The sequence below is a fragment of the Rattus rattus genome, chromosome 9 (genome assembly GCF_011064425.1).
Source record: "Rattus rattus isolate New Zealand chromosome 9, Rrattus_CSIRO_v1, whole genome shotgun sequence".
Classification (NCBI taxonomy): Eukaryota; Metazoa; Chordata; class Mammalia; order Rodentia; family Muridae; genus Rattus; species Rattus rattus.
The window spans coordinates 42,622,695-42,647,984 of NC_046162.1; the positions used below are offsets into that span (position 1 = coordinate 42,622,695).

The following is a 25,290-nucleotide window of genomic DNA, read 5'->3' on the forward strand; positions in this document are numbered from 1 at the left end:
GGAAACTGCACTTGAAGTCAATGAAATACTGAAGATACAACAGACAACAGGATTGTTTTCAAAGTTACAAACATTTTTCTGATAGTGTTAAGCAATTAAGTTGTTGTTTTTGGTTTTTGGGGGCTTTTTGTTTTGTTTTTTTAAGATAGGGTGTCGCTATGCACCTCTGGCTTGCCTAAAACCTGTTGTAGATCAGGGTGGGCTTGAACTTAAGAGTGCTGCATGAGTGCAAGACTTAAAGACATGCACTATGCCTGGCTGGTAACTAGACTTTTCAATCCCCACTGGCAGATTGAAACATCACCCACTTTCTCCCTAAGGTAAGTCTGATCCCGTGATGTCAGTTAGGATGAGGAGTGAGTCTACCACCTGAGGGAAACTTAAAGTTTAACATTTACATGACTTTCTCACCAACACCCTTCAGGAAAGTCAGAATTACCTCCTTATTTTGTTATTTTGGGAAAGGGCCCCACCTAGCATGCTGGGACGCAGAACTGGAATTCACGTTGCATGATCAAACCCAGAAACACCATTTTATTTGGAAGCAGCTCTTGTCTAGAATACAAATCATGTGGATTTATACTTCATGTTTTTTTTTTTTTAAAGCATAGAGTCCTGAGTAAAATAAGAAAGTCAAACAGTACAGATTCATGGACTTACAGAGTTTTCTAGAGTTCTGATTACTACATCATCAGGGAAGCACTTTAACTAACTTACTTTATCCGACAGGAACAGAACTTAAGAGAAACGGGAACTTAAGTTCCAGGCTAGGCTGAATCCCTCTTGTGAAGGACCTTTGAGTCAAACATGGTCTTTTAAGGCCACCTGGGCTTTGCCTCCGACAGCAGACAGAGGCTGAAGGGGTCCCACATAAGGAAGAGTCACCTTTGCCCTGGTGGGCCTTCATCAGACAGTCCCCAACCAGCTGCATGCATTGGCTCCGCAGGGTGGCAGCGTTGCCACGGGCCTGGGGGTCCAGCTGCTCCCCATCCACGTGCTCTGTACTGGTCAGGTGGGCACTATAGAGAGCCAGGGCAGCGAAGAGCAGCCAGGAGTAGTTGTGGATATAGGGCTGGATGAGCCTCTGCCGGTCACTGATCCGGATGGTCACCATTGGGTGGGCTGTGATGCTGTGAGTTGGCAAATGGCTGCAAAGGCATAACAGAATAGAATCTATCAACTCTTGTCCCAGAGAGATGAACGAGCACAAATACTCAGTATATCACACTAGCACATCACAGCCTAAAGTCTGCACATGAAAACCGCAAGGACAAGAGTTCTGAAAGCATGCTAACTGCACTTTGGTAATGCAAGGTGATGCCCATCATTTTAAAAGATGAATTACAAGGTATAGAAGAGATATGACTTGAGTTTGAAATGTGCTTTAAATACTTTAAGGTAAAAGAAAGGAATGAAGTAAGCACACGTGACATCATCTTCCTGGCTGGGGAATCCAAGGACACCGGGGGCACTGTACCACTCTCTCTTCTTATGAATATGTTACAATTTTGATAGTATAAACCTTTCTTTAGTAAAGAAGCCATCACAAGATGGCTTGGTAAGTAAAGGCCTTTACCACACCTGGTGACCTGGGTTTAATCTCCAGAACCTACAGAAAGGAGAAGAGCTGTCTTCTGACCTCTACATGTGCACATACATGTGCATGCACATGCCTTCCCCCTCCCCAATAACAATAAAATGTTTTAAAAATAAGGAAGGCTAGGAGGATAGCCCAGGAATAGAGTGCTTGCCTAGCATTTGCAATGTCTTGGGTTCAATCCCTAGCAATGCAGAAAAGGTGAGACGCAGAAAAGGTGAGACGACTCCCTTTTAAGAGAAGACATACACCCCAAAAGGTTATGGTGGTGGCAGGGGAACCTGACATACCCATAGGAGTATTTCTTTGCTGCATAGCATCCATAGCAAAGATCAAAGTCATCACATACATTGCAATTCATTCTCCTGCCTATGATCAAACCCTGGCAGTGGTCACAGGTAAACTCCATGTTGACCATTTCATGATCATCTCCATGGCCCTCGGGCTTCACTCCACCTGGAAAAAAACCAGCAATGTGAGATGGATGGAGTAGAGGGTCCCCTCCAAGTGCTAGCAAACAGATCCCAGCACCACAGTCAAATGTCATTTACTACTCCAGGGGGCAGGGCTCCCTTGAAGAGCAGAATGCCCTGGTAGGTATGGGCAGAGCAATGATATTCTCAGTAAACACCTTTTTGGCAGTGATCTGGCTGACTGATCCCGATTCTACAGTCAGATCGAATACATGCCAGATTCCTACCATGACTGCTATTTGGGAAAAACAGGCCCATGTCACCTTGTGAGCTGTCTCCCACATTCTGACAGAGGTTACACACCTACTGGCATACTCCTAAGGAATACTGAGAAGTGATCAAATTTCTGTTCTTACTTTCTCATTGCAGAAATACAGGTGAAAACAGACCCAGAGAGTAAGAGAATGAGAAACTCTAGTTCCTCTCAGTACTCTTCACAGGTGGCCACTTCTGCTCTCAGTGCTGTAAACCTGACGTAGGTCCGAATGCCCTTGTGACTATAATCTTAAGAGAAAGACACAGTCTTCCCCGAGCAGAGCTTTGATCATCTAACCTCCTAGTTATAACCCTTTCCTGCTGACTTCAGACAGTTCAAATTCCTTAGCCTAGCATCTCAGGGTCAGATAACCTGAGCCCTGTCTGTCTTAGTCAATCACTTAGACAGACAAGTGTGTCTATCTAGCTAAACTCACTGAAAGCACTTATTCCTCTGTCCCTGAGCTTGCTCTGCTCTTGATGGTAATGCTATCTTCAGAGTTTTGTTATATCACCCAGTTTGAACTTCCTTCAAAGACCAACTCTTATCCTATCTCCTCCACAAGGCTTCCTGGTAGGGTGCAGCTCTATTTCCAAAGTTTCCTAGAAATACTCTGAGTTGCTCATTTACAACAGCACATGCATTCATCGTGTGGCTGCACTAGGTCTCTCTGTTAGACTGTGTTTTAGGACAGGAACTGCATCTTTTACGGACAGATTTTAAATACACAGTGCCCTACAGTGCTTACTGCAGCAGATGAGCTCTGCTCTCACACCCATGAGTCCAGTGTATGAAGAATAGTTCACGTTTACTGTGCTTGTATGTTTAGTTTGCTATTTGGAAACACTGCATGACTCAGAAGCAAAATTTCTTAGAAACTTATGCAAGCGTGTATTAGCTGGTCCTGAGAGTTTATCATTTGCCTCCTCAGCAGGACTGGAGATGGAAGGATGCCAGACAGAAGTACTGGAGGTCATCATTGAGTTGAGGGAGATGACTCAAGTTTGCCAATGAACCAGAGACTCTACATAGCACAGTGAGTTTAAAAGATTGCCAACATCATAGATAGCAGAAATAACTTCCTTGTGGGCATAAGATCCCATCCCCTGAGGCTTACCCAGAAAACAAGTCTTGCAGAGGTCCATGTCACTGCACTGCAGACACCGGTAGCGATGCCAGGGGGCAATCTCGTCGCACCCATCACAAGAGATATCCACATTTAACAGATCACAGTAGCGAGCAATAAACATGTGCATCTGTAAGGAGAAATAAACACAATTAGCCAACAGACTTAATATTGTGCTCATTAATCAATTTATTCATTCAGTAGGTGCCTAAGATCTCCCAAGTTTTGTACCACTTGCTAGGATTTGAAGCTGGATAACCAAGTTTCCATTTGGGAATTCCCTCAAGCAAACAGATGATGGTCATACAGTGTGGGGAATGCTTTGACAGGCAAATTCTGGAGGCTAGCGAAGATGGGCGGCCACTACCAAAGATTTTGAGAGGGTCAGAGGAGATTTTTCAAGGATGGCAACTTCTCTGTTAAAACCAAGAGCAAACAGATAGTAGTTTAGGGAGATAAAGGTGACAGGCACATCAAACAGATAGTAGTTTAGGGGGATAAAGGTGACGGGCACATCAAACAGATAGTAGTTTAGGGAGATAAAGGTGACAGGCACATCAAACAGATAGTAGTTTAGGGAGATAAAGGTGACGGGCACATCAAACAGTAGTTTAGAGGATAAAGGTGACGGGCACATCAAACAGATAGTAGTTTAGGGGATGGTGACAGGCACATCAAACAGATAGTAGTTTAGGGGGATAAAAGGTGGCGGGCACATCAAACAGATAGTAGTTTAGGGAGATAAAGGTGACGGGCACATCAAACAGATAGTAGTTTGGGGAGATAAAGGTGACGGGCACATCAAACAGATAGTAGTTTAGGGGGGATAAAGGTGACGGGGCACATCAAACAGATAGTAGTTTAGGGGATAAAAGGTGACGGGCACATCAAACAGATAGTAGTTTAGGGGATAAAGGGGACAGGCAAATCAAACAGATAGTAGTTTGGCGGGGATATTAGAGATAAAGGTGACGGGCACATCAAACAGATAGTAGTTTAGGGGGATAAAGGTGACGGGCACATCAAACAGATAGTAGTTTAGGGGGATAAAGGTGACGGGCACATCAAACAGATAGTAGTTTAGGGGGATAAAGGTGACGGGCACATCAAACAGATAGTAGTTTAGGGGATAAAGGTGACGGGCACATCAAACAGATAGTAGTTTAGGGGATAAAGGTGACGGGCACATCAAACAGATAGTAGTTTAGGGGATAAAGGTGACGGGCACATCAAACAGATAGTAGTTTAGGGAGATAAAGGTGACGGGCACATCAAACAGATAGTAGTTTAGGGGATAAAGGTGACGGGCACATCAAACAGATAGTAGTTTTTAGGGGATCAAACAGATAGTAGTTTAGGGAGATAAAGGTGACGGGCACATCAAACAGATAGTAGTTTAGGGGATAAAGGTGACGGGCACATCAAACAGATAGTAGTTTAGGGGGATAAAAGGTGACGGGCACATCAAACAGATAGTAGTTTAGGGAGATAAAGGTGCGGGCACATCAAACAGATAGTAGTTTAGGGAGATAAAGGTGACGGGCACATCAAAAACAGATAGTAGTTTAGGGGGGATAAAGGTGACAGGCACATCAAACAGATAGTAGTTTAGGGGGATAAAGGTGCCGGGCACATCAAATAGATAGTAGTTTAGGGAGATAAAGGTGACGGGCACATCAAACAGATAGTAGTTTAGGGGATAAAGGTGACAGGCACATCAAACAGATAGTAGTGTAGGGGGGTAAAGGTGACGGGCACACCAAACAGATAGTAGTTTGGGGGATAAAGGTGACGGCACATCAAACAGATAGTAGTTTAGGGGGATAAAGGTGACGGGCACATCAAACAGATAGTAGTTTAGGGGATAAAGGTGACAGGCACATCAAACAGATAGTAGTTTAGGGGATAAAGGTGACGGGCACATCAAACAGATAGTAGTTTAGGGAGATAAAGGTGACGGGCACATCAAACAGATAGTAGTTTAGGGGATAAAGGTGACAGGCACATCAAACAGATAGTAGTTTAGGGGATAAAGGTGACGGGCACATCAAACAGATAGTAGTTTAGGGGATAAAGGTGACGGGCACATCAAACAGATAGTAGTTTAGGGGGTAAAGGTGACGGGCACATCAAACAGATAGTAGTTTAGGGGATAAAGGTGGCGGGCACATCAAACAGATAGTAGTTTAGGGGATAAAGGTGGGGGCACATCAAACAGATAGTAGTTTAGGGGATAAAGGTGCGGGCACATCAAACAGATAGTAGTTTAGGGGGATAAAGGTGACGGGCACATCAAACTGATAGTAGTTTAGGGGGATAAAGGTGACGGGCAAATCAAACAAAAAGGAGTTTAGGGGAATAAAGGTGACGGGCACATAAAACAAATAGTAGTTTAGGGGATAAAGGTGACGGGCACATCAAACAGATAGTAGTTTAGGGGATAAAGGTGACGGGCACATCAAACAGATAGTAGTTTAGGGGGGAGTAAAGGTAACGGGGACATCAAACATATTGAAGTTTAGGGGGAAAAAGGTGACGGGCACATAAAACAATTAGAAGTTTAGGGGATAAAGGTGACGGGCACATCAAACAGATAGTAGTTTAGGGGATAAAGGTGACGGGCACATCAAACAGATAGTAGTTTAGGGGATAAAGGTGACGGGCACATCAAACAGATAGTAGTTTAGGGAGATAAAGGTGACAGGCACATCAAACAGATAGTAGTTTAGGGGATAAAGGTGACGGGCACATCAAACAGATAGTAGTTTAGGGAATAAAGGTGACGGGCACATCAAACAGAAGGAACAGCAAAGTCTACAGAGGCTTTGCTCCTTCAAAAGGGAGCCTGACACGGCCGGGAGAGCAACTGACTGTGGGCACTTGCCTAAGCAGGCACAAGACACTGAAAAGAGAAAAAAGAAGAAGAAAAGGGACAAAGTTGTTTGTTTGTTTGCCTTTTTAAAGGACGTATATTTATTTTTATTTCTGGGCATGTCTGTGTGTCTGTGTATGTGTATGCTACATGTGTGTATGTGTGCCTGCAGAAGCTTACTTAGAGACAGAGTTCCTTAGAGACAAAGTTACAGATAGTTGTAGGGACCAAACTCGGGTCTTCTGGAAGAGCAGCAAGAGCTCTTAACCACTAAACTACCTCTCTAGATAGCTCCAGGGCTCCTGAAATTGGCAATAATCAAGTATGCATACTAGAGTACAAAGGGGGAATAACCAGGAAAAGTTAGAAAAGTAAAATCCAAGGAGCCTAAAATGCTAGAGTTTAAAAACAGAGTTTTTAAGCAGAAAGGTAATGGCAATAGATTTGGGCATTCTGAAGATCCTCTGGTTACACAGCAAAAAAGGGGTTGATTGGAGCAAGACGAGGGTCAAGGCAGCTGACTGTGATGTCGCTGTCCAAATAGTTCCATGGCAGTAATAGGGGTGGGGACTACACTGTAACAGGAGGGAAAGCAGGCAGAGTGAGAAGACTTGGTGACCAAATTACTAGAGATGGTCAAGAATGGCGTCTAGATGTCTGGCTTGCGTACTTGTTAGACAACGGCAGCACTAACAAATGTATTAAAAGAGAACTCCTGACTCTGGCACATTAAAATAGCACAGAGTGCTTCCCCATGACTCTGGCATTCAGGAGACTGGGGCAGCAGAATTGCAAGTTTTGGGGCAGCTTGGACCTCTCTATAAACAAACAATACTCTGGCTTCTCCTCAGATCAAATAAATCCTTCATCTTTAACTAATTAACTAACTAGACACACAATTAGTCAATAGACATTCTACTAGCCAGCTAAATAATTACCTCCCTGGAACAGATAGTAAGGGACTGTTACATGAACAAGCTATTGGATTACTAGAAAGTACTTGGTGATTATAAGGCAGTTTATTTTAGGGTCTGCATATGAGGAAACTATATCAGAAAGTCACTGTTTGGTAGTAGATGGTTTGTTGTAGGAGAGGGAATCTACTAGGTCACCTGAACACTACAGGATGTTCTCATTTATATGTTAACTTACAAGAGACAAGTCTCCAATGCCAGTTGGTATGGTCCTCTTAAGCACCACAGGTACCATAATGAACAGAATGACTGGCAAACACAAGTGCTTAAGAAGGGGAAAATTAGTGGCTTCAAGGTAGCAAATACTTGACATATGTAGTAGTGACAGACAAGTCGATGGACAGGCTACCTAAGATGACACTTCACTGTGTGGGCCATTCAATGCTTCTATGATAGCGGAGAGCTGCTTCCAGGCTCACCTGATTGGCAACCTTGTAATTGTAATTGTGCTCGCCTACAGGAAGATGGTGTGTCAGCCCAGAACGTGCCAGTCCAAACCCTTCAGCAATTCCTTTTCTCACTGAATATACTGGCATCTAATGATGTACATGAGTCTTATGGGACGCTCTGGTGTGGGCCTAGTTCTATGAAAGTGAGTAACAATGGTGGCTGTCATCAGGATGAAGACCAGACAGATGTCCCCAATGCCCCAGAGCCTCCTGGGAGACATCATCCAGCACAGCCCAGCACATGCAAACGCCTAGCGAGTCACCCGGACTGCCCCAGCCGAGAGGTCTTACTTTCCTCTGCGTCTCTGGATCCTCTTGGGCTATCTTTTCATACCAGGCCTCAAACATGCCATCCTGACACTCCTCCATCCACTCTGAGTTCTGCTTGGCATCAGCGAGCTCATCTTCTTCACTCCACTGGCTGAAAGAAGGACGTGATGAGAGAAAAGCATGCTTCTTACAACACCCAAGGACATGCTAGTTAGCAGATGCTGTGCCCCATAACTTATAATAAACAGGGCATTTGGAAATGACAGGAATCGCATTTCAAAGCCTCAGAATTTATCAGTTATTTGATGATTTATGCTCAGAAAATAGAAAAGTTCCTTTCTGAAGCAGACTATACTGAGTAGGGTAAACTTATCATGTGCCAGGTACTGCAGTCAAATATGATGATTTTAAAAAGTTCAGCCAGTCAGGCTGTGGTGGTGCCTTTAACCTCAGCACTCAGGAGGCAAAGCAGGAGTATCTGAGTTCAAGGCAGGCTAGTCTACAGAGTGAGTCCCAGGACAGCCAGGGCAACTCAGAAAAACTGTCTCAAAACACAAAAAAACAAAAAAAACAAACAAGCAAACAGATCAGCCATGAAGAGTGGCACATACTCAGGAGGCAGATGCAAGTGGATCTCTGTGAGTTAGAGGTCAACTTGAACTATACTGTGAGTTACAATCCAGCAAGGGCTATACAGTGAGATTTGTCTCAACACCAATCATAGTAATGACAACAATAATAATGACACCAATAATAATAATAATAATAATAATAATAATAATAATAATAATAATAATTATTATTATTATTATTATTATAAGGTTCAGGTTTGTAGAAAGCATGAAGCTTTGGGCTTGATCTCCAGCATGTCATAAACATCATAAAGTCTATAATCCTAGGCAGAAAGATCAAAAGTTCGAGACAATTCGTAACTATATAGAATGCCTGAGGTCAGCCTGAACTGACACAACTTTTTCTAAATAAATTCAATATGGACATAGTTAGAATACCCTAATGCAATCTGCAGGAAGAAAGGGTCAGGAGATCTGTGACTTCAGCCCAACCAACTAATTGCTATACAACCTTCACACATTATAGTCAACAAATCTGAAACACCAGTGGCCTTCACATACATGGGCTCCATATCTTTGGATTCAGCCTATATCATATCAAAAATATCTTTTAAAAAAATTATTTCTGGGGCTGACTCTGAGGTCAAGAGCACTCTGTGCTCTTCCAGAGGACTGGAGTTCAGTTCCCATGTCAGCAGCTCACAACTGCTCTTTACTCCTATTCCAGGGGGATCCAATATTTCTAGTCTCTGAGGACACTTACACTCACAAGCACATGCCCACACAGACACAGACACAGACAGACAGACACACACACACACACAATTAAAAGTAAAATACATCTTAAGAAAGCTGTATTGAACATGTCTGGATGCTTTCATCATCAATCCATAAAGAACATGTTTAAGAGCTGCCTACCAAGCCCTCTCATACATACATAAGGCATCATAAAGTCCTCTGGAGATGATCCAATGCATACAAGAGGGTGGGTGTATGGTATTGAGGACCTGAGGCATCTCATTTGTATTAGTGACGCCTTGGAACCAATCCACAAAGGGACAGGAACACAGGGACTGTACCTGGCCCTGCTCCTGATTCCTCATTTCAAATCAAAGGTTTAGGTGGATAATTTCATGGGCTCTTCTCTTATAAAGTTATAAATTTCATAGTTCCAGTTTATAGTTTGCTTCTGCAGAGAAAATTTGAACATGGGCTGGAGAAACAGCTCAGTGGTTAAGAGTAACCGCTGCTCTTCAAGGGAATAAGCTCAGTACAAACACCCACTTAGGTGGCTCACGACCACTACTTTAGTTCCAGGAGATGGGACATCCTCTTCTGGCTTCTTATGGCACCCATATATAGAAATATTTCTGTGGCACCAACACAGAAATACACATATAAATAAAAATAATAAATCCTTAAAACTTTAAATACAAATAGATTGCTAAATAGCAAATGCAAAACAAACATTCATCCATGCATTCTGACTAAATGATCTTAGGCCTGCTCTTACACATGTAGCTTTGAGCTAGTTTGAGAAATTGGTGTAAAGGGTATGGGACCCCTCTCTCATCCAGGACTGTGTCATGCTGGCACAGACAAGACTTAAAGCACTGGGCTGACAGCTAAACCAGCTGTAATCAGTGCTCTGTCTTCCTTGTCTGCCCTCTGATGGAAGGTCAACTGCTAGAGACAGGTTTATCTGCCCTGCTACCTTGATGGCCCAAGGAAACAGCTTTAATTGACCCCCTCTTCCCAGAACATCTCTTCTGACAGTGAAAACAGGTGAGTGCTGTCTCATTCACTATGTCCCAATTCTCCTTTAACACCTACTTGTCTGCTCCTCTCTCCTCTCCACAGAGTAAAGGATGGTAAGTGATCTTGAGTAGGTAGACATACATGTAGGTCACAAGTGGAATTAAGCACCTCTCTCTTGAGAAGCCCACATCTACTCAGAGGCACATAATACCTCCCTTTCTTAAGCCCCAATCTCACAATACCCATGTTTAAATCTATATTAAAATATTGTCTCAATAGACTCCCAACTTCATTTTAGAAAAGACCAAAAATTATTAAGAAAAAAGACTTTGCATACCATTTTCTTTTAATGTAAGGGAGGGTGTAACAAAGTCCTTCACTATCAAAAATTTTACAGTCAATTTTCCCATGTTTGGGGAAATAGCAGGGGTCAGCATATCCCAAGGGTCATAGTTAAGCCTCACCCTGGGAAAAATCACTTTCTTGATTATAATGTCTCCCCTGCCAGAATAGTATTATATACTATTTTTTATTATAACCTAAGTCCTTACAATGCTCAGGACACCATAGTAGCTAACGGCATACAACAGGTATTTTAAAAAAGGATTCCCAATTCCACAGGATATTAGCTGCCCCCAAATTGAAGGCAACACTCATTTTCCAAGTTCAAAACACCATAGCTGCCAATTTACCCAGTCACACTCTATACCAGGTGCTATCCTAGACTCTCTTATGCATTCTCCACAGGTTTCAGAGGTGGTTCTAAAGATGAAGAAATAGAAGCATGGGAGTTTGTATAACTTGTGAGGTTGTCTAGCTCTCCTGTGGCAAAGCCAGGATCTGTTACTGACTAGCTGCTGATCCCATCCGTTGCCCCAACTCTAGGAATGGCAGGTAGAGCTGTGCTTACCTGATCACACTGTCATGGACGCTGATATTTTCTTGAGACATGTTCATGAGGAGATCTGGTAACTGAATGTCAACAAAGAAGGCAAGATCACTGGGTTCCCAGCCCATATCCAAAAGATGAAGCAGGGCTGTCTGAACACAAGATAAAGCAGGGAGCAGAGACCTAAAGAGACCACACAGGTGACAGTTACCTAAGCTGCATACTGACAATAGGGACAGTGTAAGTTGACCGCATATTTTGGTACTAATTTGTAAGAGAGGATTCTACATAAACGTCCTTCAAAGCTTACAAAACAAACAAAAAAACCAAGAACAACTCTGAAAGGTGAAAAATGAATCTGACACCAGTGGCATCTGACAGTGAGGGAGGAGGCAGCTAAGTCACCTGCTGATGACGGCAACATTAGAGTTGCACATGATTAGCCAAGGTTATGCATTACAGAAGAGTCATTGGATTTAAAGTTTGTCTGAATGACTTACGACAGAGGAGACGAGACTCTGCTTTGTACTAAGTTTTAATCTGCATGTAATACACCAGACACTGAAGAAAACAGTGTCAGTGAATTACTTGTGCTCAATTTTGTGGGTGTTTTGGATTTTCAACTTCAAATATATATTTCATTTATAATAAACATTTTACAATTTTTTCCTCAAGAAATAAAAAGGCAATTCAGTACCTGTCATTTATGCTACTAAATCCTTTGATTGCTTTGACCAAAAACAGAACAAGTTGGTAGTAAGTGTCTCGGATTTCTTTGTGTAGATCAGCGCCACAGCCTTCCAAGTGTCCAAAGTAACTAGAAACAGAAGACACCATCAGCTTCGACTTATTGATGTCTATTTCTTACACAAAACAACCAAAAGAAGGCAGCTGAGCGACTTGGGGAAAACAGGGACAGTGACATTGGAGTCCAGTTGCGTCAAGAGAGCAGTCCAGCAGAAGTACAGAGCTGACTACTCATCTCATCTGTTTAACAAAGCACCCACCCCTACTACCTGAGTGTGTTGTGCTATGTGCACCACATGCCTTCCATAAGTTACCTCAGTTAGCTTTCTCCACACATGGCCGCCAAACCGTTCTTTCTTTATTGATGAGTTTAGTATTAAACTTTTCCTTTTTTTTTGAGAAGTATGTGGGGGGGCGGGGGTGTCTCTCTGTATAGTCTTGGAACTTGATGGCCTAGAACGCACAGACATCCACCTGCCTATGCATTCCACGTGCTTGGTTTACTGGCTTTTCACACCTTGATCCTAGGCACCTAAGTAACTTCAGCATCCATGGGAATGATGCCTCCATTTCTTTTTCTCTCTATTCTTTATCCTTTTCACTGCCAAGGATTCTCACTTCAATTTCCTTAAACTTCTTTAACCTTAATCATGTGCAGACTGACTTCAGAACAAGCTACTCTACCTACACTCTTTTCTCCTGCTCTGCTGTGGAGTTCCATCAGCCTTTTTCAGACCTAGTGAGCCCAACCCAGTGAGCCACCAACTACTGCCAGCATGTTCTCTCTCTGCTGTCTTCTCAGCTTGGACTCCACAGTCTACCATCATACTGCCATATTAGCAACCACTAGCTCCCTGGCCTCTTTCTCTTCCTATGAGGAATTCCTCTTGCATAAGGAGTCTTATATTATTCCAAAACAGCTGAATGTAGGTGGAAGGAACATCACACAATCACACTGACTAATGTTACTTTAAATTCATAACTGTCAGGTCTTCTTCTTTCTCTTTAAAAATGCTACGTTTTAGGCTGGGCACCATGGCACACACCTTTAATCCCAGCAATCCAGAGACAGAGGTAAGAGATCTCTTGTGAGTTCAAGGCTAGCCTGGTCTACATAGCAAGTTCCAGGACAGCAAGGACGAAGGAGAGACTCTGTCTCAAAAAAAAAATTTATATATATATATATATATATATATATATAAATTTTTTTTAAATTTTATGTGTATGAGTATTTTACCTACATGTATGCATGTGTAACATGTTTGTACCTGGAGTTACAGCCATGAGCCACCATGTGGGTACTAGAAACTGAACTCACTCATGTCCTGTGCAAGAACAAGTGCTCTTAACATACAAGCCAACTCTCTAGCCCATCATTTTTTGGGGGGTGGGGTGGGGGTGGGGAGGAGTTTAACAAAGTCTCCAGGTTCACTTTGAACTTACTATGTTGCCCATGCTAGTCTCGAGCACAGAACAATCCTACTTTTGCCTCCAGAGTACTAGGAACATAGGAGATTCTACCATACCCAGCTTACAAATATAATTCTTTAAAAAGCATCTGACATTGACAAGCAACTTAGCAGTCTGGCTTTCTCCATTTTCACCTCTATTTAAAGCCTTCCTGCCTTTCCTGAAATGGTCACTAGCTTCTTCTCTACCTCATTTCATTGATGAATCTGCTCACCTCTTTTTTTTTTTTTTTTTTTTTTTTTTCAGAGCTGGGGACCAACCCAGGGCCTTACCACTGAGCTAAATCCCCAACCCTCACCTCTTATTTTTAAAAACAGAATAATCACAAAGGAATCCCTCATCATTGAGGCACTGCATTAGCCAGGCAACATTTATCTGTACTGACTGCTGGACTGCCCTGCTTTTTCCTGCTCCAGCACTTCCCTGGCCTTGGCTGACTCATTTCAACCAGCACTGTGCTCTTGTATCTTCACACCTGATCTACACAGTGAGTTCCAGGACATCCAGGGATACCCAGAGAAATCCTGTCTCAAAACCAAATAATAACAATAAAAGAAAGCATGCTCTTCTAGACAACACAGGTTCAATTTCCAGCACGCACATGGAGTCTTTCTCCAGTTCTAGGGGTCTTTTCCAGGAGATTCTGATTCTGACCTCTACAGGTACGAGACATGCAAATGGAGGTTGGGATGGGGGCGGGGCAGGGGTGGCACATGAACATACATACAGATGAAACACTCATACACATAAAATAAAAATTAAAAAAATAGTTCAAACATATGGCCAGAACAAACTGTAAAACGTCCTTATCTGTGTCTTTCATAGTCTTCCTCTCAGCAAAATCCTAAGCTATCCAACACAGCTGCTCCAACCAAAATCCTAAGAGTTCTTTCCCCATGCTTCCAATATCTTTCATCCATCTTCTGACTGAGTTCCCTTTTTCTCTATCTCTTACACTTCTGCCTGGTCAAAGCCATCCTCTCTTGCCTGTATCACACCAACGACCTCCTAACACTTTTCTGATTTTCCCACTTTCCCACAGAGTAGCCAGAGGCATCTTTTATAAACTTAAACCTATTGTACTACTCCTTCTGGGCTTCGAACTCTCCCAGTGTTTCCCACCTGCAACTTAGCATAGCATGCAAACACCTTGGTGGTAGGGTCCTGCCTCACACTGATTTGGCTCACCCACTTCCCCAACTCATGCAGTCATATTCTTTTGCTCTGTCCCATGGCCTGATTCCCCAGCAAGAGTTCCTTCTGCCCTTGGCATCTTGACTAATCTCAGCAACTCATTCATCTCTTAGCGTACATGCCATTTCCTTAGTCTACTTGCCTTGACCACCTAAACTGTGTCATTGTACACAGAATCACTACATACTATATCACTGTCAAAGGCTTGATTAGTTTGAATGTCACTTGCTTTTCAAGAGAATATAAGGCTCCATTAGAAAGAGGCCTTGTCTGTCTCATCACATTTGTTAGGAAGGTGCTGGCATAGCAGAAACAAAGCGTCTGTTGTGTGAAGGTTGGAAGCCCCTGAGAGGTCACAGGCACCACTGTAAATGAGCACAGCACTTAGCACTTGGCTTCTAGAAGCCTTATGACTCATGGGTGCATGAGAAACACATAAAGGACAAGAGTAGCAATCACAGTTTGTTTTTTACAAAAAGATATAACCCATTCTTTGAGATGAGAGAACATGTTAACAAAAGTATAAATTTGCATTATATATGGCAATTTTGGAGTTATCAATATAGACACCAACTAAGATTTTTATAAAATGGCCTCTGCTTTTCTGTCATATCTGTCATTTGTACTTACTTTGTAAAGTCTTTCTGGCAGGTCAGAAGTTCCAGTAGGAAAAGTATATACGGCGGGTGGAAGCAGTGAGGCTGCCCAAGGGACTCTGTGCAATACTGAATTATCCTCAGGACTTCAAGGATGCTCTGTGCTTGGGCTTTCCGCAAAGAAAGAACCTTCACGACACTGGAGACAGAGTTTAGTCAGGGATGCCCAGAGCACAGCCACTCCCCCACAGTCTGAAGCCACATGACCCAAAAAGTGAGTCCTGTTGTGGGGTGGGAGCATCCATGTAGTTAACACTTGAAGCATCACACACCAGTGCACACCAACTGCACAGAAGCCTAACAGTTTGTTCGTTTAATAAATAGTTTAAAAGGAACTTTTGTATCTTTACTTCTCCTAAGGAGGCAAAGTTTTTAATTCTTAGGGTAGGAATTCCTCATTTGATATAGGCCTATGGACAAATAATTTTGTCAGAAAATATTAAATCCTAAATTTCTTAAAATATGAAAAAAAGAGAATTGATTGGTAGTGTCTTTTTAAGCCAGGTGTGGTGGTTTATGCCCATAATATCAATACTCAGGAAATTGAGGCAGGAGGATTGCTGAAAGTTCCTGGTCAGAGTAAGATTTGTCTCAAAAATCCAGAAAATGAAATGAAGAAAAAGGAAGAAAAGGAGGAAGAGAAAAGAAACAAAGAAAGGAAAATAAGAAATATTTCTGTTTTTAAAAAATCCATGCAAACATTACTGAGATTTATATTATATACAGTAAAGTGTCCAGAAACTGACAGGGATCGGCCTTCATTTTATTCCCAAAGTGTATGCCGAGATGCCCGGCTACATTTTTCAGGAGACAGGATCTCATGTACTCTGACTCTTGTCCCTCCCACACCACCTACAGCACTTTAACCTAGTGCAGGAATCAAACCCAGAGCTCTTCATGCTGAGTGAGCCCTATGCCAACTGAGTGTATGAAAACACATCCACTGTGCATCAATCTTATATTTCTTCAAGGAGAAAAAAAACCCAAGTTTTTTTGTTTGTTTGTTTTTTATCTTAAATATTCTAAAACAAGTCTGGATGTACCATTACTGGGTCATTTTATTTAATTTTTTTATTTAAAAAGTTTTATATACTATATTTTGTTTATACTCTTTCCCCTACCTCTTATTTACTCATGTTAATCATGAACTTCGAGCCTTTGGCTAGACTGGGTACCTATGACTTGAAAAGGGAAAGTGCTGAGAGGAAGTGACTGGCTCACCTCTCATGTGAGAGTGACTGGTCTTTAATGAAGTCCATGACATCCTTCAGCACCGGGTATTTCTCCTTGACTGTGGGAACTGGCCTGGTCTCCTCCATGGATCTGAAGGAGAGCAGCCGGAGTCGCCCTCGGGTGAAGGGAGGCCGCCGGGTGGGTGTGGATGGTGACGAGAGCTCTTCAGCTGTGGACACTTCCGCAGCAGAGGGGCCACTGCTGGGCAGTAGCTTCGGCTGCATCTCCAAGCCGGGGCTCTTGTCATCTGCAGCTGGGGTGGCTGCTTCTGTAGGGGATGCTGAACCCTGGAAATGTTCTTCCACCACAGAGCTTGTCCTCTGGCGTCTATCAAGTGGTTGGAGACGATCAGTTTCATCAACAGACACCAACTTGTCACAGTTTTCTTTTGAACTTTTGCTCATGGGCAAAAATTTCAGTAATAAGAGACTTTTTTGAATGCATTCTTTTGCTACATGAAACAAGAAAAAGTCAAAGTTAAATTTACAATCTACTTTTGGAGAAAACTTCATGATTTATGGCAAGAAAAGCCTTCATAAATGCTGTAACATGTACATCTACTGACAGAACTCAACCTTATCTTAAGAGTCAGGTCTTCTCTTAATGTACAAATCAGGATTTTGCCATGAGTATAGTGCTCTTTCAAAAGTTTTATAGGAATGATCGTTTCTAACACACAGAGATAGTGCAGTAGAAGGAGCTGCCACATGCCCAGGCCTCAGCCTCAGTATTTATCAACTCACTGCCAACCTGGTCCCCTACTCTCTTCTCCCCAATGGTTTCCAAGGCAGCTTCCAGGCATTGCACATTTTCCTGTAAATATTTTATAACACTAGGGTTTTAAAGAATAGTACAACCAGGCTAGAGGGATGGCTCAGTGGTTAAGAGTGAACACTGTTCTTGCAGAGGACCAGAATTTGACTTTCAAATGCACATCAGGCAGCTTACAACTTCCTGTAACTCTAGTTCCAGAGGCCCTGACACATGCCATGGGCACTGCATTTGTACACATACCCACATGCGGATGCACCCATACTTTAAAACAATCTTTAAAAGAATCACAACCATGATAGCATTTTAAAAATTAACATTTTTTCATTTCCATGGCTAGTCAATGTGCATACATTTAAAAAACATAACAAGATATAGCTTAAAAAGCACTTAATATTTCCTAAAAGAGAAGCCATTACAAAGATGCTCCACTTGAAACATGTGGGTGAACAATAACGTGTCTCTGGCATCTGCTCCACTTCCTTTCTGACTTCCCTGGGCTAACAAAGCTCAATTAAGATAACCTGGAAGGTGGAGCGCCTGCTCCCAAAGTCAGAAAGGAAACCCAATGGCCCAGCCATGGTAGCTGTTATTGGTACACTCACCCAGGTTCTCTGGGTTCACCTCTGCAGCTTCCAAACCACGTTTTTCTTCTGAATCATTCCCCAGGCTCACCAAGGACTTCTGCTTCATCTCTAACTGGGGAGATGACAGGAGCCACACAATTAAGCTGTCAGACAGAGTAGGAAGTGCAGCCATGGAAAACTACTTCAAAGGCACATGGTGCTGAGACAGTGGAGGACATCCTAGCAACCACCCAACATAGACAAAGGTCTGAGCTGTTTTTGTCTGTCCTAGGAGACTTTGAAGTAAAGGAAACCTTCCACACGATATAGTATCTGAAAGAAATCTGTATCTGTGAGTTCATTATTTTAAAAATGGTGGACTGGAGACCCAGAGCTCAATGACAGAGTACTCCTCCTACAGGTGTGAGGTCCTTTGCCTAATCCCCAGAACCCCTCAACTAAATCAATAACTAGAACACTGATGTCAGAGAGGCCTTTCTTTAAAGCCAAAAGTATAGACAAAAAAAGTGGAGATCTAGAAAAATGGGGTTTTTCTAGGATCCCATATCTAGTTTGCTACAAAGGTCAGACAAAAATCTGAACTCTATTCCTCCCTGAATACAAAGACACACCCAAGTGATGCTCCTTTCCAGAGAAGGGTATTAAGGACCAGCCCCAGCAAGGGGTGTCACACACACACACACACACACACACACACACACACACACACACACACACACACACACACACACGAGTGCATCTCTGATGGATGCCTAGAGTCTCAAAAAAAGAGAGCAACAGCATCTTGTCCAGCTGTCAGCAGTCTTAGGCCAATCACAGGTACAATCTACAGCATATGTAGTCAGCACTCAAACAGGACTGTCTGTGGCAGCTGACTTTCTCAGACACTCTTTGCCTGTCCATTTAATTAGAAGTGCTTTGTTTCTTCTAGAAACACGAGAGTAGTGGCAGGCAGAAGGATTAGAAGTTCAATGCCAGCCTCAGGTATATAGGAAATTTGAGGCATCCAGGGCTACTGGAGTCCCTGTCTCAAACACACAACACACATGCACACATGCACACATACACACACACACACAAGCACACACACACACACACACACACACACACACACACACACACAAGAAAACACACACAACCAACCAAAAGACATTTGGTTCTTCCATGTTACTGCCTTTGCTCTCCTGAAACAGGCTCTGGCTGCTATACTGAGTGCCTTCAGGCCTTTAGAGTTATAAAGCGTTACTCAGCATTTTCAACACTTATCAAATTATAATCCAAGGACTCTACATTTGAATCTATCCATGTGAATCAAACTAAACTACTCTGAAGTTTAGTTTATCACAGTGGGGAAATCTCAGGCATGATCCAACTTCATGGGAAGGAAAGTCTTACCATCCATATTCGAATTCCATCTGCCAGGGAATATACCTGGGAGAACTCCTCAGGCAGGGCTATCTTGCCGCCGCTGTGTACTAGGGAAAGAAGAAAGGAAGGGATTACATTCGGCTGGCACATGTGCTACTGCACATTGAGCTTCTGAAGCCCCTCCCCTCCCCTCACACATACTAGGGATGGCAAAAGAGGAAAGGCACAATGCCTACTGCATCCTCTGCGCCATTTCAATCTATTCTCACCCAAACTAATAGTTTCTGAAACAGCAGTAGTAATAAGCATACAAAATGTAGAAAAATAAGACAAAGAATACCAAAAGTTAAAAAAAAAAACTTTGAAATTAAAATTAAATTTAGAAATCTCAGCTGAGTGGTGGTGGCACATACCTTTAATCCCAGCACCCAAGAGACAGAGGCAGGCAGATCTCTGAGAGTTCAAGGCCAGCCTGGTCTACAGAGGGAGTTCAGAACAGCTATGGCTACACAGAGACACCCTGTCTCAAAAAACGAAACAAAACAACCAAAAGTCTTTGCCAGGGGACTGGGCAGATGGCTCAGTGGGTAAAAGCACATATTACACTAGCCTAGGAACTTTGGATGGCCATAAAAATGTAAAAAGTGGGTATGGCTACATGAGCACCTTGACTTCAGCATTCGAGGGGAGATGGAGGCTTTCTCAGGTAGCCAGCCAGCTTAGACAAGAGTGAACAAAACAACACTCCGACATGGGAAGCAGATTATGAAACAAAATGTTCTAACTTTTAAAAAGACTACCTTTAAAACATGGATGGGTAAATACATATACACATGGATATATTTAAGGCCAGGTAGATATGCAGAAAAATAAACATTTTCTCAGAGATTATAGTTCATATTACTTTAATTTTCCTTTACTTTGAAATCATCTATAAGAATGGATATAATTTTTCTAATTAGGACAACACACTCTCCTCCCAATTAAGAAAAATCTCTTAAGTCTGCTCCTTCTCCTCATCAGAACCAAAAGCTAATATCCTGCAATAGGGTGAAGCAGGCTCTACATCAGGCAGTGGGAGTGTAAGGCTGGGAAAAAAACAAATATGCTCTTGGCTGTCATGCTGTTTTCCTGACTCAAAAGAGGTCACAGCATGATATCATGGAATTAAGGCAACTTAAAAGAGTAGTAATAACCCAGTTTGTAGACAGCAATAGGAAAACAGTTACAAAGACCATTTTCAATGGAGTTCAGGTCTGCAGAACTCTTGAATGGTTCCTCGGTATGATATATGTATCATAAAGACAACAGCCGAGGACCAGGAATGGTAATAACTCCAGGGGCAGGTAGATCTCTGTGAGTCTGAGGCCAGCCTGGTCTATAAAAGTTTCAGGCCAGTCAGGACTATGGAGTGAGAGCCTGTCTTTAAAAGAAAAAAAGACAGTGGTAGAAAGAACTAAGACAAAGCTTGCCCCTTTCAAACTGTAAGGCAGGCTAGGGGTATAGCTCAGTAGCAGAGTGACTGCCCAGCATTACTAGGGCCTGTGCTTGACCCCTAGCGTCTCAAAACCAAAACAACAACTAGGAAAGGTATTCTAGAAATAACCCATGTACACCAAGGTACTTCTTGTTTCCTTCCTTGAGCAAGCGTTTCCTATTGCAAACACATATGAAGTAGATTTATGATGTGAACTCCTCTGTCTCAACATCTGTGTTTAGCTTTTGGGGTCTTCATCCCTCTAATAAAAAGTTCCTTGAGTAACAAAGATGGTTCAGCTTCCTTACTGTAATTTGACTACAAAAACACATAGAATTTCTTTTCCAAAACCATGCAGATGACCCTTACCCATTATATATATATACCCATATATATATCAGTGAAGATATATATATATATATATACACCTCCATGTACCAGCTGTGGCTTAACATAGTTTTATTTGAGTAGCTTTTTAAAAGTACATAAGATTTGAGAAGTAACTGAGTTACTCTGGCAAAGAGGAACTGAAGTGAGAGCTAAAGGACTGAGGCACACAGGTGCCAGTGATCACGGCACAGGATAAGGGCAGGAGCCAGTCCCCTGCTCCAATACAGAAGCATCTGCTCCTGCTTTTGTACCCTGCCAGAGTGCTCAGGAAACCCAAACCTCAGCTTTCTGTAAGGTTTGAATATAAAGATGCAGAGACCCACCCTCACTGTGGACAATGAGAAAAAGAAGTGCAGAAAGGTTGTCTGAGCATGCTGGAGCTGGGGGCAATAAGCTATGTTTTCTTACAATTAAATTTCCTGGCACTTTTCAATGGGAATTCTGGATAAAGTACCTGCTGATTTTGCAGATCAAGGATACATGATACATACTGTAAGCTGCTAAGAGCTAGTTATAAATTAACCACTAATCCCTTAACTGGCAAAGTAGAACTGACAAGATTAGTTACAGATATGGTCTAATATCTTTAAATATTTCTAGATCCTCACTTAGATGGGCCTTCTTAAACCTTAGTAATTAGCCTTCAGATCAAACATATTCCCTGTAATATGAGTTACCATATTTTTGCAGCTTCTCATATAAATCTGGAGTGCGATACACCAGAGCGGCAAAGGTGGCGTTCACAGCTTGATCAATAGTGGAACCAGCAACTATATCTGTCTTTGGGGCCTGTTTTCTACATGCCTGTATGAATCCTTTGAAAAGTTCTGAATATGGCCCACAGAAGTTCTGAGCAGGCTCTGACTGGGCAAAATCAAGGAGAAAATGGCGGCAGGGATCATCAGGGACGTTCTTGACCTAGGAACAAGAGAGAATCCATCACATTTAACACATTCATTTGGAAAAAAAAATCCAATGAGCACCTACTAGGACAAAGCAGAAGTAAAAACGTGTGCATGCTCTCAGGAAGCTTAAATCTATTTGGGAGACCAGACAGATACAGGTTTAAAAAGTAAACACAAATAAAACCTAAGAGCATCCAAACTAGCACTACCTTAAAGCAAAAGCTCACCCAGTGCCAAATACCGAGAGGGGTACCCAGTGCTGAGAACTCACAGGGCTCCTGGAAGTCAAAGTAACTCAGAGAAGCTCCTGAAGAACACAGGCTTAGGGATGGACACTGAAGGAAGGGATGCTTTGGCCCTGAGACACAACCATTTGCAGAGGTTAAGAGTCAGTGGGGAGACTGACCTGGCCTGAAGTCTCAGCTGGGGAGTGGTGGGAACTAGAGTCAGATAGGTAAGGTGAAAGGAGACTGTAGAGAGCCTTGACTGTCACACTGAGGAGTTTAGACTTCACCCTGTGAGCAATGGGGAGCCATTAATGGTGCTTGGTAGTGGAATGACAAGATAATGCAGTGATTAAAAATAAAAACAAAACAAAAAAATCCTTGGTATTTCCTGATATAATAATGCAGGTGCAAAGAGAGGGCTTGGATAAAGATGGGGACAGAGGGAAGAGCAGAGATGAACATCCTGAGGAAGAGTCTACAGGGCTCGTAGCTGACTGCAGAGGAAGGGCAAGAACAGGGCAGTAGTGAAGGTTATGGAGCAATGGTTGGGGGCTGGACAAATAATGACCACTGAACATTGCTGGGAGACACTCTAGTTTCACACTTTGGAGGCAGGGTGTAGAAATGGAAATCCATAAGAGAAGTCCAGAGTCTGGAAAAGAAAGTGCCAGAGGGATTGTGGGATTATTCCCGCACGTGGGACAGTAGTCAAGGACGAAAAAGATGAAGTCTTGGAGGACTATGGAACAGAGAAGGAAGCCTGAGTACAGCTGATCTTTAGAGAAGGAGGGAAAAAGGACAACAAAGCAAGATCAGATAGTGAGAAAAGACACTGACCCACTATGGACAGGAGGACAGAGCCTGAAGGACAGCAGATTTAACGGAAGGGAGCATGGGTACTAGAAGAGGAAGAGCCACTGGGTTTGGATAAACCATGGGGTAACTTGGGAGGGAGAGAGAGAGGAGAAAAGGAAAGAAAAGAGAAGAATGGGAAACGAGTAGAGGCAGAGGACAAACTTGCTCCATTTAAAAAAATATGATACGCCTAAACTAAGTGCTACTGTTCAGTAGAGGACAGGAGACAGCAGTCATTTCAAGTGTGGGTCTGCAGGCACTAGAAGCACAGCCTCCGTCTGTGAGGGGACAGCAAGAGAGATTCTCTGAGTACCAACTGTATCTCGACAGTCTTTCATTCCACACTTCCAGACACACACTGTATTTAGGTCCCTGTTGTATAGTTAGGACAAAAATAACAATGTCAGCTTCAGCCTCAAGGAGCTGGCAGTCCCACAGAGGCTTATAATGTAAGGCAGTGGATACAAGGCACAAAGCCCCACCCAAACAGAACAGTGTCAGAAGAGTAAATACCTCCTTCCCATCCTGGTGTGGGTGAGTGGGCCAGCTTGCTTCTAATTCCAACTCTGGGCAAATCTGATGCCTGAAGACAGGTTTCCACAATGGAGAGTTCAGGACCGCAGTCAGCTTTGCCTGTGATATTGCCAGGTTACTGCCTAACTCTGTAGAGAAAGTGCAGCTCATGAGAGTTCTATTTTTAATTTAATACAAAAAACTGTGAGCTGACAAAGAACATTAAAAAAAAAATTGGAAGAAATTCACCTACACTTCTGAGAGTGGAATTGAGCCACCTCATCAGCATACACCAAGGCTTAGCACCGGGAGAGAGCGCCACAGAGACATGTATGCTTCATAGGTGGAAAATGTGGTGTGAACCACCCCCCAGGCCTGCTGGGGCCAGGTAGGAATACTAATCTTAGAAAAGCGCTCACCATTTACACGGTTGTTTTCACACAACACAATTAAACATCCTATAGTTAAACACAGAAGCACAGTCTAGGAAGGCATAAAGGTACTGAGCATAGTCATCTTCAGGGGTGAGGAGGGAGAGGTTTCTACTGGTTTGGGTTTGTTTGTTTTGTTTTCCAATATATCATTTTTCTGTGACATTTTACTTTTACAATGGAAAAAACTCAAGATTAAAAAGATACCAAAATAGAAAATGATTTTTTGAGACTGATATGTCCTGGAATTTGCTATGTAGACCAGGCTGACCTCAGACCCACAGATATCCTCCTGTCTCTACCTCCTGAGTGCTGGGATTTAAGGTGTGCATCACCAGGCTTGAAAACAGAAAGACTTATTCCAAATCTTTGATGAGTTTAATAACAATCTTAAATTATTTTAAGACATAGCCATTACCTCTGTATCTGCAGACGACAGAAATATCCACTTACATGGCATGCAGTTGTTTGATCCTATATCTCTGCTCTCTGGTTGGAGTATACCTCAATCTATTTATAAAATAAAAATCAGATTGCTTGCTAGAACCTGGCTTCTCATCCACTTGTCCTCCATAGACAGAGGACTGAGTGGCACCCTCTGTGATGAGAGCTAGACCCTAAGTTAAGAACCCTCCAAACAAAGGTATCAAGTGCGTAGTGGAAACTGACAGGCAATGTTGTCAATACCTTACTCCATCACTATGTGAGGACCACTTATAAGAGTCCCACCTTGCTCTTCAATGTGGTTCTGAAGAAAGAAGGAGACAGGGCTGTGGACTTACGATGCACTGACTTGAGTGCCATGCACTGGGAAGCAAGGCGCCCCATCAGTCGGGAGACAAGGAGTTGCAAGTCCAAGCCCCAAGACACAGCAACATCAGGCAGACCATAGGCAGTGACAGTGAACTTGTAGCCCCACTCATTGTTACTGCTGTCAGAATGAAAGAGGAACTGCAGCCGAGGGCCATCCTTAAAGGTCACTTTCTAGAGACAAACGAAGTCATGTGGTCAAAGAGATGGCAGAGGGCTAACTCAGTTGTCAGCAAGCAACTTGAAATTTAAAACATTTAAGAAGGGGTCTCTATTTCCAGAAGTCTAAGCTAAGGAGAAATGTACAAGGATACAACTAAGCCCCAAAATTCATAACTGCATTCACAAAGAAGCAAAATAAGGAGAAACTGGCTGCTGATGTCTGCAACTGTCCCAGCCAGTGACCATGATTATGTAGGC

General features: G+C 42.7%; 1 protein-coding gene and 1 non-coding gene across 3 annotated transcripts in view; both read right to left on the reverse strand.

Annotated features, from left to right (window-relative positions):
- Zzef1 (zinc finger ZZ-type and EF-hand domain containing 1) overlaps nt 1-25,290 on the reverse strand; it is a 135,488-nt gene that overhangs the window by 39,248 nt on the left and 70,950 nt on the right. For both annotated transcript variants that reach the window (XM_032912264.1, XM_032912265.1), the window contains exons 24-36: nt 24,843-25,044; nt 23,630-23,778; nt 21,807-22,047; nt 19,290-19,369; nt 17,913-18,006; nt 16,525-16,987; nt 15,278-15,442; nt 11,934-12,053; nt 11,258-11,419; nt 8,039-8,168; nt 3,444-3,582; nt 1,888-2,053; nt 886-1,148 (exon numbers count right to left, since the gene is read on the reverse strand). In XM_032912264.1, the coding sequence (XP_032768155.1) occupies nt 886-1,148; nt 1,888-2,053; nt 3,444-3,582; nt 8,039-8,168; nt 11,258-11,419; nt 11,934-12,053; nt 15,278-15,442; nt 16,525-16,987; nt 17,913-18,006; nt 19,290-19,369; nt 21,807-22,047; nt 23,630-23,778; nt 24,843-25,044 (2,374 nt within the window). The remainder of the gene's footprint in view (nt 1-885; nt 1,149-1,887; nt 2,054-3,443; nt 3,583-8,038; nt 8,169-11,257; nt 11,420-11,933; nt 12,054-15,277; nt 15,443-16,524; nt 16,988-17,912; nt 18,007-19,289; nt 19,370-21,806; nt 22,048-23,629; nt 23,779-24,842; nt 25,045-25,290) is intronic.
- Nucleotides 10,703-10,863, reverse strand: LOC116910681. Its single transcript, XR_004389212.1, has one exon. It is a non-coding gene; the product is annotated as a U1 spliceosomal RNA (small nuclear RNA).